Source organism: Physella acuta, unplaced genomic scaffold (genome assembly GCF_028476545.2).
Source record: "Physella acuta isolate Inbredline_101_S28 unplaced genomic scaffold, ASM2847654v3 ptg002144l, whole genome shotgun sequence".
NCBI classification, from domain to species: domain Eukaryota; kingdom Metazoa; phylum Mollusca; class Gastropoda; family Physidae; genus Physella; species Physella acuta.
The window spans coordinates 13,057-30,000 of NW_026733645.1; the positions used below are offsets into that span (position 1 = coordinate 13,057).

Consider the following 16,944-nt stretch of genomic DNA (forward strand, 5'->3'; position numbering starts at 1 on the left):
TAACATTTACTTAATCCATGTTACAAAATCACTCATACTTTGTATAAAAAGCCAAACAGTAGTAGATTATACATTTTAATGTCCATTTTTGAAGTGACATTCTCCAGATGCTGTAAGTTAGTAAGTCATCCTGCAACAGCACTGGGTGGGCTGTCTTTAGCTGCTAAATGGTACCAACTTCAGTAGTAGGTTATGGGAAGTAAATCCCTTATCTGTTCTAGTGAGCAATTTTCATGTCATCAGATGAAATAGCTCTGTAAATCAGTTGATTCAACATGCACATTCGGTCATGTCTCCTGTAGATAAAACCATTCAAATGTAATTATTACAACAAACAAAATTGTCAACAAATTTATAGATATTTTCATAGAAACACAAATATTTCATCATATTCCCCTAATTTTATTTAAGTACATATCCCATAAATATATATAAAAATTAGTTAACATAAAAATTAGTTTATATAAAAATTAGTTTTTACTAATTTTTAACAGAATATTCTTGTAATATTAGGGTACAGCAAAAACTAGAGACAAGTTATTTTCCTTATCTTCAGCCACTCTAAAATAGCAGAAAACCCAAACAAAATGTCAAAATAAACAAACAGGTATCAGGATTATAAAGAAAGGTACCTGATCTGATTTGGTTTAGCTGTAAGAACACTGTCAGTAGAATTGATTCAAACTGGCTGCATTAGCTGTTGAGATTCAAACAAAAATGTGACATTAGTTTAAAAAATAAAACCAAACAACTATAACTAAGAGTTTTTTAACACGTTTTTATTAACTCAGCTTCGCGTGGATGTGTTTGTTGTTAAAATTGACATCGAAAATTAGCCCACTTCTGATTGCTCTATAGATCTGAAATTTGGCATGCAGGTTACTTTCGCCTAACAATTTCAGATGCAATCATAAAAACTAGCAATTAGAGACCGTAATTAGCTTAATTTAATTACGCCCAAAGGACCATAAAATTGAGGACATGATTTCTAAAGATACCGACAAGACTGGAGGCTTGTTGACACAGTTACTTCGGCCCCAATCGATGTGAGCGCGCTGGCCGTGATCGTATAGTGGTTAGTACTTCGCGTTGTGGCCGCGACAACCCAGGTTCGAATCCTGGTCGCTCAAGATTTTTTTAGTCCGTGTATTTATAAACACTTAGTCAATTCATACTTAATCAAGTCATTAGATAAAGTAGAAAATAAACTATATAAAAAACTTTTTTTAAAAAACACGTTTTTCATGTGTAGCAACGGACTAAAAAGGAGAAAATAAAATACTTAAAAAAAACTTTTTAAAAAACCACGTTTTTCTTGTGGACTAAAAAGTAGAAAATAACTATTTACATACATTTGATGACAAAAAACGTGGGTACGTTCACCATCAAATTTCCCGACCCATCTGCCCGACCCACGTTTTTTGTCATCAAATGTATGTAAATAGTTATTTTCTACTTTTTAGTCCACAAGAAAAACGTGGTTTTTTAAAAAGTTTTTTTTAAGTATTTTATTTTATAATGGGTAATTACATACCTTTTTAGCAAGTATATACTCCATCTGTAATCATCTGTAAGAATAACAGCAAACTATTTTAATTATATACATGTGATAACCTACAGTTAAAAATTAACTGAACATGCAGTGTTATTGATGTAGCTTATTCTTATTTGTAAAAACATACTTAAAATTGTACCCAGACCACTATTTAAGCAAACTAATTATACACCTTTTCAGTTTAAATAATGAAATCCCAATATATCACCAACCATTTGCTTTCTGCAATGACAAACATCAACTTGCACTTAAAAAAAATACCCTGAAACCAAAACTTGACACATTGACTCCAGATAAAACCCAAAGAAAAACTATCCAAGAATTTCTCATGGCCATCAATGCCATCACTTTAAATATACACAATGGACAACTAACTGCTCAAGAGAAATAATACTTACACCAGTAGTCAAACTAACAGTCGGCAACTCAACAAGCAAAGTTGTACACACTTGATTACAACAAAAGATCCTCTCAGCTGTCTGGTGCTTCATGACTTTCCAATGACCACCAAACCAAGAGAAAAAAATCAGCAGTAGAGCTTACCTTATGTTGGTCCCATCTTCCATTGTACAATCTAGCTTGGAACAAGACCAGTTACTTAGCCCAACATTGTCTAAATCTCATCCTATGATTCTGGCAACAATCCACCGAGAAAGTGTACCAATAAAACAGCCACCAAACAAACTGCACATTCAACTAAAGCTGGAACTTTTCTTCTTTCAAACAGCTTCTTCACATTGGCATATTCAGAGTTTAATGAACGTTCCGAGTTACTATTTAGGAGCAATTCTACATTTAGCATTAAAAAAACAAACGTTCCAATCAATACCTTATGACCAAATTTTTATTTTTATTTCAACCCTGTTTTAACACAAGAAGTTGCTTCAAGGAGACAGTAAATTTAAAACTTATCCTTACAACCTAGTCTCTTTGAAAACAAAAACTTCAAACTTTCTTTGTGGACAGCAAAACCTAGTTCAACATGGCCACTGCTAAGCATTGAGAAGTAAAGATTCTTCTTTAAGAAGCTCAACACTTGGACAGTGACAGTAAATTGTACAGCTTAACTTGATGTTGCCATCAAAACAATGGTGCATTAACTGCCCAGACAAAAAAGTGAAATAAATTTGATCAATAAGTATAAGGTGACAAGAAATGGATCCATAAAAAACTTTATTTCATGACATTTAAACATCAATCATGCTCAATACTCACTGAGATTTATTGTTTAACAAAAATGGAGCTATCATAACTTGCAAACATCCAACACAGTATTTTTAAAAAAAAAAAAAAAGATGTTAAAACTATAAACAATGTTACACTAAAACAGGCCAGAGAACAGTGGTCCCACAACACTGACATTTATTATATTACATAGTACAAACGAGAAAACCTTACTGCATCTACTACATTAGCCCCGTGAAAACACAATAACGGCCAAGACCATAAAATCATTCTACATAAGATCCTTAGTCGGCATCACAAATTTTGAAACATTAAAATTAAGATATAAAACAAAGTTCTTTAAAATCACAAAATCAAAATTGATGAAGGAAGACAACCATTTGACCTCGAGAAAAGATTCAGCACAAAACAGGAGAGCAAAACTACATTTTCACGGCTAATGAAGTCCTTTTGCGGGGAACTACTATACATCTATCTCCAGTTACTCACATCAATTGCGATGAAGAGAAACATTTATGTTTCGCCTTTCCAGTCTTGACTTGTTTTTCAAACCTTTTAGTAAGTTAAGGATTAGGAATCTTATTTCTTACTCTAATATTAAAATCCTTTGAAAGCTATCGGACATGCCCTTAGGCCTTTTTTAATCATTGTAAAACTAAAATCTGGTTTCGTATTTTGGGGCAGCATTGTCAGAAGAAAGGCAAAAAAAGTGATTATTCATTAAAAATTATGAAATGTCACTAGTCATACATAGAGCTAAAGGTATAATACCTACACACCTCTAATAAGAAAGGATACTTATAGCTCTTTGAGCATCAGCTTCATTGCTGAATCTCACATAACCAATGCCTGTTGACCTCCCTTTATCCATTACAATTTCAGCAAACTTGACATCTCCTGTAAGACACATGTCTATTTTCAGTTTAAAGGCTTACTTAACAAATTACTTTATTTGTAAATATCTTTTCTATACTTTTTAACTTATGAGTTTTAAAAAATTATTTACCTGCATCTCGGAAATGTTCTTTTAATGCTTGCCAGTTTATACTGTACGGTAACTAAACAGAAAAGAGAGAGAGAAAGGGAAATAGGGGTACAGTAATTATTAAGCAAAAAGAGAGAGGGGGGATGGGGAGAGATCACTTCAATATACAATGACCAGGAGCAAAAAAAAAAATACAACTATCTACAAAACACCATGAGTTTGTTACTTACATTTTTGACGACTATTGTGCAGTTGTCTGGCCGAGTCGTTCTCCTATTCCCAGCATCCATTTCTCTCATGTCTTGACCACTGTTCCCACCATATCCATCCCTCATCTTATCCATTCTATCATTTAAACCTCCCATCCTATCATTCATGCCTCCCATTCTATCCATACCCATTCTATCTCTGCCCATCCCAATTCCATCTAATCCAAGCCTATCACCACTTCCTAGTCTGTCACCAGATCCAAGACCCGCTGATAAAGAGCTTAGACTGGGGCCCAGCCCCCCAAGTCCAGAGAGGCTGGAATTTCCATTGTAACTGGACCCTCCCAAACCAGAGTAACTGTTGGAATAACTATCAGACATTCCCATCTTTGATGATCCTCCAAGTCCAAGGTCTGAACCCCCAAGACCACCCATGCCCATGCCACATGATCCGCCTGGGCTAGATCCAAGCCCCATTCCCATTCCCCCTAAACCACCTAATCCCCCAAGTCCTCCTCCAAATCCCATGTCTGGTCCTCCACCCATACCAGCACCAAGTAAGCCTAAACCAGAGCCTCCCATTCCCATTAAACCACCTCCACCCAATCCAAGATCTGTAAGTAAACAAAAATATCATACTTATTCCATGCTTTAAAAACAAAATAACTGGTTCAGATATGGCCAAACAAAAGAAATCCAATGACATTATTACTAATTTAAAATATCACTGAACATCTGAAACTAAATGCCAGTTTGAAAGCTCCCAAATACAAATCTTCAAAACTCACCTTGCTTGTAGAATGAATCTGATAAACCCATACCCGCACCTATAAAATATAATTAAAGTTTATATTGTAGCTTTACAGCCAAACTGAAATTATAAACTTACAGAGACAATATAATTTTAAAAATTCAGTACCTACAAAAATATACACATATTAAATCTTATTGCAGCTATAACTATGATTAATTTGGGCACGCCTAAAACAAATAAGTGTCTAGCTTTAACTAAGGTAATAACATACAAAGATTAAAAAAACTTTATTACATAGATACTCACTACCTCCTAGCTGACTAATGTTTGTTAGAGGCGCTCCACCAGACCCAAGCCCCATACCAATTGATTTCAAGCCACCTGTAAATCACAACAATAATACAATAAATTTTAGTTTACAGTAAACTACCAGTTATCCTTATACAAGATAAGTGGTTTCTTCTGTATACGTCAATAAATACATATACATATTCAATCCCCTTGTTGATTGTAGTAGTATTTAGACATTTTTATTAGAGCTGCTAGCTTATACTTTATTCAGCTTAACATGATACAAACTTACTCGGTAATTTTGGCTTTTCTGGTTCTCTTCCTTTGTCTATACGTACAATCATGTTTCTTTCATACAAAACTTGACCGTTAAACATAGCTGTTATTAGTTATGGACAGTAACTACTTCAACAATATAATTAAAGAACTTTAGAATCTTTGATGCATTTTTAAATGACCAGATAGTAAAAACTTGTAAACACTGGTATCTAATATTTGCTTTACAAACTATGGCTTGTAATTGCCAAATCACATAAAAGAATAGCTTATTGTTCAGGTATCAAAACAGTTTTACTTCCTGTAACACAGAGCTAAATGTCATTTCAACCATGAGAACTTAAATTTAAAAATCCATGTAGGTGCTTGAGTCTTAAATAGCTTTATGAATAACAAAAATTATATATAAAATCGCAATAATTATTTTTTTAAAAAGGCGTTTTTATTGGTTTTAATTTCACTACATTATATTTCCCATTAATCCTATAAAAAACGATTTTATACTTTCTATATATAAACACAGAAAAATATTTGTTAGTGAATGTTAGTGATAAAACTAGAATGATGCAACTTTTAGAAATTTGCTATTAATAGATGTAGCAGTAAAAAATTCTCTTTGATTAAAACAGCATAAAGGATACACACAGCTTGAACAGCTTCCATAGGATGTTCAAATACAACCACACCCATGCCTCTTGATTTTCCTGCTTTGTCCTCTTTTATCTCAGCTTTAATAACATTGCCAGCCAGCTTAAAAACATCTTTTAATTTCCACCAAGTCACTTTATAGTCAAGCTTTAAAAAAAACAAAAGAAAAGCCTTGAATTAATTATTAGTAAATAGGCACATACAAAAAATATGTTTTAAATAAACGAATACTCACATTGGCAACAAAGACAGTATTGGTAATAGGTGGTTCTATTCCCAGTTGATTAAGGATCTGTGGATTAATACCAGGAGGCAGTCCTACAGGTCCCATACCTCCACCCAATCCCACAGGTCCCATTCCTGGACCACCCATGTTAGGATCCATCAAGCCCCGGTCTCTCATGCTTTGATGCTGTAAAAATTCTTGCCGATCCTTTTCTCTCTCCTAAAACATATAAAATAGTAGAGAAAAAATGTAAAATGACTGACACACATGGTTAAGGTCCAAGTTAAAGATACTGTCTTCACACTTTTTTTATCAATAATTATTTAATCATTACAGAGTTTTCATATCAGTACAATAATAATAAATCATACAACATACCTCACGAACAATAATAGCCCTGTCTTTTATCTTCTTTTGATGATATTCCTCTATTGCTTTTTTTGCATGGTCAGGGTCACGGAATTCAACCACCCTATTTAATATGACACAACATACAATTATCCTTTAATTTTTTAAAACATACATTAAAGAGGAATTTGCAATCTCCTGACATTTTCAAACAGACAACAGTAGTATGCAGAGAATTTTTATCAGCCTGATGGTCCTGAACCAGATACTAATATTATCAATAACATAATTCATAAAATTTCTCTCCAACAATAATAACAGCAAGGTAAAAAATACTTACGCAACTCCTTTTGATTTTCCATCAGGGGTTTCAAGCATTTCTACGTAAGTTACATCTCCAACTAAACAAGGCAAAAAATGATTTATTAATGAATAGTGCTTTTTTATAAAAATTATATTTGTCATTAGGTGCATCATATTTCATAAGGTAAATACTTACTGTCTTTACGAAACATATCTTTTAGTTCTTGCCACCTTACTTCATAAGGAATATTGCGAACAACAACACGTCTGCCACCTGTGAATGGCCTTGAACGGTCATTTCTGTTTCTTCTAGGCGATCTGGAGCGAGATCTATGAACAGGTGATCGAGATCTGGACCTTGCCCTAAAGTTAAATTAAAAAGAAAAATGTTCATTACTCATCAATTTATCAGTAGCTTTTTGTCATCATGCTCCTTATTAATAATTTGAATTCAACTGGTTTTTTTTAAATGTATAACAATAATTTATTATGATGCATATCTTAATTTTTAAAAGCACAACAAAAAAGCCCACATCAGCAACCAATTTTTCCCAGGTGCTCTCATAGGAGGAAGTGTTTGTGTAGTGAAGCACACTATTTCTAGCTATTAAGTAAGTAAGTAGTAAGTCTCTTAAACCACCCAGCCCTGATAAGAGCCAGACTTGAATTAGAACAAGGTATAGATATTGCAGACATTATGCCAGAAACAAATACCATACTCGAACTTTATTTTTTTTTAAATGTAGGCCTACAACTTAGGTAACCAAGAGGATTATTTATCTTATAAAAATGCTAATATTAAAAATTAAAATACATGCAACGAGTACAGAGAATAATTCATTAAGCAATTTTTTCAAACAAATACACACATAAAAAGTGTTTAATAATTTGCATGAGTTTTGGTTGGTAATGGGAAAACATTGAAATAATTTTTTTCTCTCTACACTCTAGATTCTACTTTTAATATTTACTCCACTAAAAATAAACCTTACCCAAATGTTTAAATATGTATATCAGGTAACAGTTAAGGGGTCGTCCATAATGACGTCACACTAGAATGGGGGTCCGTAATTTTATGACGGTGTGCGATGAGGGGGAGGGGGGTTCAGATGGTGCGACGTCACACTTTTACATAATAAAAAAGCAATGTTAGAAAATGAATTTTAGAAGTTATTTCGCATTTTAGAAAACTGATTTAATAAATTGTAATAGGAATTGATTAAAATTCTTGATTTTTACAGAGTTAAGACAAGATTTTGGAAAAATATCGATGTTTTAAAAAAAATTCAACTGCAATTTTGAGGGGGGTTGTAGGCTGAGGTGTGACGTCATTTTAGGGGGGGTCTGGCTTTTGTGATGACGTGTGACAGGGGGAGGGGGGAGGTAAAAATCGCTTTAAAAAAAGCATGACGTCATTTATGGATGACCCCTAAGCAATACATGCTACTGAAATAATAAAACTTTTGAGGTCTAATAAATTTTTGTGGACACCCACACAGGGTTGGGGGGTTGTTGAAAGCAGACGTGTGTGTGTAGTCTAAATCCAAATTTTTTGTTGACGTCACAATTGCGTCACCCCAGCCCATAGTGCAGTGTTGGATGAGTTTGGGGAGACAGCTCAGCAGACAGACCTTTTTCCAAAAACACTTTTTAACAAGTTTTTTAACTAGTGCTAAGAATTGTATTTCTGTCACAGTAGTTTTGAGATTACTTTTATAGTGTTTAGTTATGACAATTCCACCTTGACTGGGTCAGGGATGGCTTCATAAACGTCTAATTTTTATTATGGTCACATCTGATACTTATTTAACTTCTACTCATGCCAGCACAATATAAAAAAATATACACCATAAAATTAGCAACTTAGGTGTAGGCATTTTCATTCTCTTATTTACAGTCAACATTCCTGTGAAGCTTCAAAAAAATGTGTAATTCTAAATGCACAGTTTCAGTTGATTCAAATTACATGCATAGAAACACAGAGTAACATAAATTTTCAGATAAGATGGTATTTTTTAAATAAGTAGAATAAGAGTACAGTAATGAAATAATTGTGAGCTAATAGATAATTTTTGCAAGTACCGTTTAAAAATTAAGATTTAGAAAAAAAAAAGAAATCATGGCATAAAACTTTTTAGCCAGTCTGGATTGTCCGACTTTACAAAAATCCCTTACTTATGGGCTTACCGTAAATTTTTCTTATCATCTGAACAATCGACTGTTCCAACCAATGGTTGGTGCTGTTCAGTTGGGGGGAGAGGTTGGCTAAAAATAAAACAACAGAAATCTCAATCTCCATAAAATAGATCAAGCTTTACACCAAGACTGCTGATATTATATGGTCACCCTTATAAAAAAGAAAACGTCAATTGTTCTCAACAAGTTAGTAGAAAAAAATCCAAACAATTCACAAGTTAAATATAATTTTATCTACTATTGTTCTCTGGATGAAACCAATGAAAATTTAACTTGTAATGGTTCAGTAAGAAAATCCACTATAGTTTGTTTTAACTTATAAAGAGAATGTAGTCTTGTAAAAAAATTAAATTGTTCAAGCTATTAACATCAATAAATTTAACATTTACTTATATAAAAAGGCTTTTTTTTTAAATATGAAAATTTTATGCCATATTTCTTTATAGGAATTTTAAAAACATTTTTAATGATGCATTGTTGTAGTAAAAGGCAGAAAAGGGTTTTCTAACTAATTTCAAATTTATATGCAAACCAAAAAATTAATATACAACTCAAATAACATAAGCTGTTAAGCTTAACACACAATATTAGATTTGTTGTAAAAGTTAAAATAAACAAAAAAACATTGTTTAGTATTAGTAGTTAGTAAGTGATTTCTTTTTTAAAAAATACAAAAAAGAAATAAAAATTAAATTACTGTAATTATAGGTCAGATACATTCAGAACTTTTGAAAATGTTATAATCATTATACAATAAACAGTAGTAATTTTAAGCAAACATAACTACTTCAAACAATTGAAGATACAGATCTAACTATTATTTTTAAAATTGCCAATACAATGCAGCATTGCATTTTACTTAGTTCAAGCAAGAGTACTTATAGTTTCAAGCACAGCTTCAAAAATGTAGTTTCTCTGTTGCTAGTTTAACTAAACAGACTAAACAAAACAGAAACACAAAACAAGGATGGTTTTTTCTGCTCGCATCAGAGTACGTTGTATTTTAGAGATGGGTCCAGTATAGATTACAACAAAAAAAAAAGTTAAATTTGTATATCAACAGTATGATGTTATCTGTTATATGACCAGGGAAAATTTGCCCCTTGGAAAGTTTTGGAAACTCATAATTGCAAAGCGATTAAGTTTGTATACTATGAACTTATATGAACCCATAGTGCCTTCAAAACTGACATGTGACGATAATTAAAGTGAATGTGAACTCCTGGTGAACCCTTTATCTTGTAGGGAATTTTTTCCTGCGATCGGGCGATCACATACTATTTATTATTACTGTAGGCCTAATGCTTATTTATGTTTTGGCCTATTCTAGTCGGGAAAAAAAACATGCGCAATGGATAGAAACTACCGCCTTTATTCGCTGCTATGTTTTCGATGGTACTGCGCATGCCTGTGATTAAAAGCAAACCGCAGAACCCTTACCCTAGCGCAGCTATTAAGATCACTGCGCATGCGCAGAACTATTGAGTTTTGAATCTTCTGCCAAATCTTTTTCTGAGTAGTCACTTCGTTATGTTTAATACTTGTTCTAATAAAAACACACATTCATTAAAAAAAATTTAAGTAGATCTAGATCTAATCATAGTGTTTTCTTAGGGGGAATTTCTATACCAGTGCCCGATAATAGAATCTTCTTTAAAAAAGGGTGTTAGGTTACTGGTAGTTAACTAAATACACATATGACTGGCTAATATCAATGCTAACCCTGTCCCTAACCCTAATTTCTAACCATAAAATAGTCGAGATTACAATACTACTAACAACACAACACACCTATTTTATCGAAGAGTCTATTATCGGACATCGTTATCTAAAACGAAGTTGACTACTCGGAAGATTTTTCTCCCTAACGTCTCCACTTAGTCGGCAAAAGATAGCTCTGCACATGCGCAGTGACCTATAGTATGGCTAGGGTTAGAATGAGGGTTAGGGGTAGGATTAGGGCTAGGGTTAGGATTAAGGTTGGTGTTAGGGTTCTGCTGTTGTAAACACACGCATGCACAGTACCATCGAAAACATCGCAGCGGAGGCAAGTCGTAGTTTCTCTCCATTGCGCATGCGGCGTATGGCATGTAGGCCGTTCGATTCAACACTTCCGGGTTTGTCATTTTCGTGGCATCTCACGGCTCATGCGCTTACTAAAAATGGCGACCAGTTTCGCTTTCACTAAACGGTAGAGGGATAAAACTAATAATAACGAGGCCATCGTTAATTTTAGACATCGGAACTATCCGTTTCTATTTCAGTCTGTTATTTAAGAATTCCCAGATGTACTTTTGACCTAATTTCTTTATTTGTATTTAACGAGGCCGTCGAGAGACAGTCACGCTTACTTAGCTTGCGTTGCAAGTCGAATTAACTAAAGAAGGTGCATTCTACAATAACTTTCTTATAAGATACAATTTGTATAACATCTTTACTATCAAATAAAAATAGAACTGTTTAATATAATTAGGGTGAAAACAATGCTTTTGAGGGTGTAAGTAATAATGCCATTTTATTATATTCTTGTTTGGTGAAAACGAGGCGCGGGAAAATGTGTGCCGCGCAAGAATCCAATCATTTGGCTAGATTTTATGTCACACCTAAAAATAGAATGTTTACGCTTTCTTCGTTTTTATTATTTTTTTAATTGAAAGTATGAATTATTAGTTAGATTGCAGATTTTGTAACTTGGTATACTTACCCTTTATCAATTTTAAAAACATAGCATGCTTATTGTGAACAAATATAGTCATAAAACACAGAAATATAAAGTTATAATTAAATATAATTGCGATGTGCCACACCCCCTCAAGAAAGCATGTGTTTATTAAGCTGTTTATCTTACTTTACAACAGTAATTAAAATTAATTTTCAAATTTTTATCACTTAGGCCTATTGGGTAAGATTAAGCACATGTTTACCAAAAATAAAAAAAAATAAAAAAAGCAAATTCTGTTTTAATGAAGGTCACGGGTGAAGTTTTTTTTCCCTTCTGTCACGTTCAGTGGAGGGTGCCACAGGCTGACCTGACTTTGGAATTTTTTTCAGTAATAATGACTTTGCACAGAAAGTTAAAATATGCTAAATTAGCTTAGTTTACTAGTGTTCTAGCTATTATTGATACATTTTTAATAAAAAAAATCATTCTGTAATTCTCATCAAAAAGCCTATGGCATGCGTATCTTATTCCGGCTAGCATCGACCTATCTTAACTATCTAAAATCATCCTTTTCTTAATGTTTTTTAGGGTTTCGGTTGTGCTTATAATAAGAGAGTGTCTATTCGTACTTCACTACGAATAGCCCTCAGAAGGCTATTTGTAGTGAAGTACAAATAGCCTTCTGAAGGCTATTTGTACACTGACCAATCAGATTGTCGGAAACTATCTGTACACTGGCCAATCAGATTAGCGGAAGCTATTTGTACACTGGCCAATCACAGCAGTGGAAAATCCCGCCCAGTTTAATCAAGCTTAGGCCTACTAGCCTTCAAAGTACTCGTGATACTACATACTAGTTTAGAGCCGCGCATTCGACAAGAAAGTTTTTATCGTGATGGACGCCATGATTTTGGATGGTTTTGTTCTAAACAGTTGTTTTGACAGCTACAAGGAGTTGGAGGCTGCTATTAAAGTTTTGGAGGAGTTTCAGAACTGTGTTTTTTTAAAAAAAAGTTCTAGGAAGTTGAAGGTAAGTTAAAGTTAATCCAATTTCTTCATTGTGGTAATTTATTGCTTTGCCCTTTAGGTAGGTAGATCTAGACTCTAGTCTGGATTTAGATCTAGATCTAGATTCTACGTATTAACGTATAATCGCCCGCGACTAGATCTAGATCTACATCTAGAAATCTAGTTATGTGAAAAACAGGTCGCTCCTTTAATAATTAATTTTAATTAACATTTATTATATTTATAGGACTTGATCTAGTTTTGAAATTTAGATTACCCTATCGTCATGATTACCATTAGATTCTAGATTCTTGATCTAGAATGATTTTGTGACACTTTTTTTTGTCAATTTTGAATGTTTTTTTTTCAGTTATGTTCAGCCACTGAATCTGAGAATTTGGTGTATGAATTTATACTTTATGAATGTAAGCATGGTGCTGAAAGGAAATCAGCTTCTAAAGGAATTAGACCCAAATCAAAAGTTAGTAATGGTGCCTTTTGTGGTTGTTTTATTTTCTATTTCTATGTTCATTTTACTACTTATAATTATCTTTTACATGTCCTTGGGTTTTGTAGTCTGTATTAATTAGATCAGGGAGAGGGGGTGCGGACCGCACCGGGTGGCATCACCTATTATTGTTGATCCTATGCCTTCGGCTACTGCTAATGTAACTTTTGCCACATCACCTATTATTGTTGATCCTATGCCTTCGGCTACTGCTAATGTAACTTTTGCCACATCACCTATTATTGTTGATCCCATGTCTGTTGTTAATGATTCTTTTAATTCTGGGCCTTCTACGGCATCTTTTTCGCAAGTAAAGTTGCAAAGTATTAGGGTTAAGGGTAGACCTAAAAATAAACAAACTTTTACTTTGCGCAAAATAAAACCTTTAATACCTGTTGTTTTTAGTAAAATGCCTGATGATTTGAAATTTAAATTTTTTTTTATCATGTTGTGTAACTGGTGGTGAGCCACCTTTTAATGTATATAATCTTAAGCCTGTTGAGTTGTTGGGTGTTTGTTTGGTTGATAATGACTTTAGTGTTATTGAAACACAATTTACCGATGAAGCTTGGTGTGAACTTCAGACAAGGGTTAGTTTAAAAGTGAGAGAAAATTTGTTTTCCTGTTTTGAGTGTAAAGCTTTGGATGATGGCATGTTGAAAATGATAAAGTGTGATGGATGTTTAGAGTGGTTTCATTATGAATGTGTAGGTTACAGATCAAAAATGAAGGTTAAGACATGGTTTTGTAAGAGTTGTTGGAAGTAATTCATTTCAGTCTTTATTTGCTATGTGCTTTTTTTTAATTTTGCAAATATTTCAATGTTTTTAATTTATTAATGATAATGTGGTATTGGCTATCTGAGCTTTCTTGCAAATTATTATTCATTCATTCATTTCAATGTTTAATATTTATTAATGTGGATATATGCTTTGTAAATAAAAGCTCAATTTCTATGTTTGTTTCTTGTTAATTGTATATGAATAGTAGCAAACAAATCTAAGATTTGTTTAAATTTAGCATGTTTTGAAAATTTGACAGCAAATATTTCAGATGAAATTGTACCATATCTATAAGGGGTCATTTTATCTCAGTCACACGTCACAAAAAGTCAGACCCCCTAAAATATCTCATCTCGGCCTACAACACCCACCCACGCTCATGATTGCTGTTGAATTTTTCTTAACACATCGATCTTTTTCCAAAACCTTGTGACGTCACACCATCATAAAACTACGGACACCATCACCCCCCCCCCCCACTACAAGTGTGACGTCATTTATGGAAGCTATAAGAGACAAGTATTAATAACTTATAAATGGGATGTCTACGTGTTGACTGAATTCCTTTGAAAAACGACTGGTCTGGGTCAACATATGTTTTATTGATACATACATGTTTTTATTACAAACAAACAAGACAATATAATTTAAAACTACTTGTTAACAGCTTATAATGCATTCAGTTACTAAACATGCATTTCTAATTTTGTCGCTACCTTTGCGTGCAGAGTTTCTTCCAGGCATCTCTTCGGGGGGGCGAAGCCCCCCCGAAAAATTTTTACCGCCCCCCCGAACGAAATGAAATTTATATAATTTATATAGAAAATATATACTTTTAACAGTGTCCGCCCCCCCGAAGAAAGTTTACCGCCCCCCCGAAGATTTCAAGTGCCCCCCCGGAGAAAAAAGTCTGGAAGAAACACTGTTTGCGTGTGTGTAAAAGCTATGTGTCATCCTTATGATTTTAAGGCGATTTCTACCTCCATTATATCACAAATGCCAGACCCCCATCCTTATGGATACTTACAGTAATCCTTAATTGTCTTTAGATATCTATAATCTCTTCTATATAATATACACGTACATAATTTATTTGAAAATAATTATTCAATAATACATATGAATTGGCCTAATTAATAATAATATTAATAAATAATTATTCAATAATTGTTGTCTAAGGACAAGTAGACTCTAGTTAATTACGGGACCTAGGCACAAAACTTGAATAATGTTTAAGGGAGATGGTGGGGGAAATGCCTTGCTCTGATTGGTCAGTGTACAAATAGCCCCCAGAAGGCTATTGGTACTTCACTACAAATAGCCTTCTGGGGGCTATTCGTAGTGAAGTACGAATAGCCGCAGCCTATAATAAAATAAGTTCAACCGGAGGTGAACGTGAAGAGGAGAATAAAATACGCTACAATGGAGTTGTTTTTACTGTAAACTTGTTTCATTGACCAGAGTTGGATCTCAATCCCAGATGGCAGATGCTCATGATTATAGGCTGAAACGTTAACTGAATAGTATAGATTTTAAATCTTAATCTATATTGTAGAATTTGTTTGTTGCTGAGTCAACAAGCTGCTGTCTAAACTAAAATTTAAAAATTACTTAAAACTAAAAATAAATCAGAATTCCAGAACTCTCATGTCTCAACTTTGTTGATTTTCATTTTCAATCACTGCTGAATCATGTCCGTAGAATATTTGATGATTGGTGTGACACATAAGCTTTGTATACTAAAAAGATTAAGGGCGTATTCATGTTGCAATAACTAATTATGTAAAGTGTAAAGTTACCTCTCTGACTTCTCATCCGACATCCTAAAAAAAATTGTTAGGTAAAAATAACAACAATTTGAAATCGTAAGTATTAAAATGGACGCCGGAACGCATTAAGAATCGAAGACTTGCAGCTAAAATAATCGATACTTTAAAAATAAAACGATACGATTTGTTTCATAGGGAGCAAAATAGGCCTAACTCAGTCAAAACTTTTTTTCGATTTAGAATCTACTTTTATTACATCCTACAAAACATGTTCATGTATCATGAGATTTTTCGAACAGGATCGGTTAACTGAATAGGAAGGAGTTTAGACCGTGATGTTAAAAAATCGCTTTCTTGTTACCACGGCGAAGCAAAACTCCCCATAACCTACGTTGAATCAAATTAAACGTAAAACAACTGAATATTCTATTAGAAAAAAAGTCTATATATATTATATATATATATATATATATATATAGAGAGAGAGAGAGAGAGAGAGAGAGAGAGAATTACTCTTTATGTTATATTTAATAGTTATTTGAGTTCATAAATGGTTTGTGTGAATTTTTTCATATACAAAAATCTGGCCATTTTGGTCTTGATATTAAGTCGATTATTAAACTATTTCAATACCGGATAGTTAAAATTGTTAATAGATGTTAGATAGGCCTATGTTCTAGATTTTCTAGATTATATGTTGTATCAGTCCTCGTCTAGAATTTATTTTTTATTTTTATTTTTTTTTGCTTTTTTAATGATAAAAGAAAATTTTGATTATTTAAAATAATTTTGTTAGGCGCTGTATAGTGTATAAGGACTGTAAAGAAGAGCTGGGGCAAGATTATGAGACATCAATACTGTTTTATTGCAATTTTCAGTAGTGTGGCGTCATTTTTTTACGCCAAGTACCTTATCCCTTATTTATTTTGACCTTTAAAAAGCACCTACTAACTATCTGGTGTAGGCCTAATAACCAGAGGCATAGTCAGGGGGTGCGGACCGCACCGGGTAACACCATTAAGGGGGGTGACACCAAGGCAAAAAATAGCAAAATATATAGAGAAAAAATGATAATTCCACTTAATTGATTAATTTGAGTGTTAAATAGTCTTTTAAGAGCAAATTTGACAAATCTCGACAAGGGTGGGGGGGGTGCAAATCGAAAGTTTGAGGGGGGGGGTGCAAATCGAAAATTGAAAGGTTGATCCAGAGAGAGCGCCAAATTGAATGTTTATCCCC

The 16,944-nt window shown here is 33.4% G+C and overlaps 1 protein-coding gene across 7 annotated transcripts; it reads right to left on the bottom strand.

Annotated features, from left to right (window-relative positions):
• Window positions 1-53: 53 nt before the first annotated feature.
• On the bottom strand, window positions 54-15,851 carry LOC131932353 (heterogeneous nuclear ribonucleoprotein M). 7 transcript variants are annotated; one of them, XR_009384550.1, is made up of 17 exons: window positions 15,736-15,837; window positions 8,968-9,045; window positions 6,977-7,143; window positions 6,818-6,878; window positions 6,508-6,601; window positions 6,139-6,348; window positions 5,897-6,050; window positions 5,272-5,358; window positions 4,983-5,069; window positions 4,723-4,761; window positions 3,956-4,548; window positions 3,747-3,798; window positions 3,539-3,652; window positions 3,230-3,292; window positions 1,535-1,568; window positions 633-697; window positions 54-296 (listed from the first exon to the last, which is right to left on the bottom strand). XR_009384550.1 is itself a non-coding variant. In XM_059289265.1 (14 exons), exons 1-14 carry the CDS (start codon window positions 15,756-15,758, stop codon window positions 3,231-3,233), a joined length of 1,806 nt encoding a protein of 601 aa, XP_059145248.1. In that variant the 5' UTR covers window positions 15,759-15,837; the 3' UTR covers window positions 2,712-3,230. The 7 variants fall into 7 exon arrangements, 6 of the variants coding, with proteins under 6 accessions (XP_059145248.1, XP_059145246.1, XP_059145247.1 ...); XM_059289265.1 differs by lacking the exons at window positions 54-296; window positions 633-697; window positions 1,535-1,568 and having other exon boundaries at window positions 2,712-3,292; window positions 4,998-5,069; XM_059289263.1 differs by lacking the exons at window positions 54-296; window positions 633-697; window positions 1,535-1,568 and having other exon boundaries at window positions 2,712-3,292; window positions 4,995-5,069.
• Window positions 15,852-16,944: the final 1,093 nt, after the last annotated feature.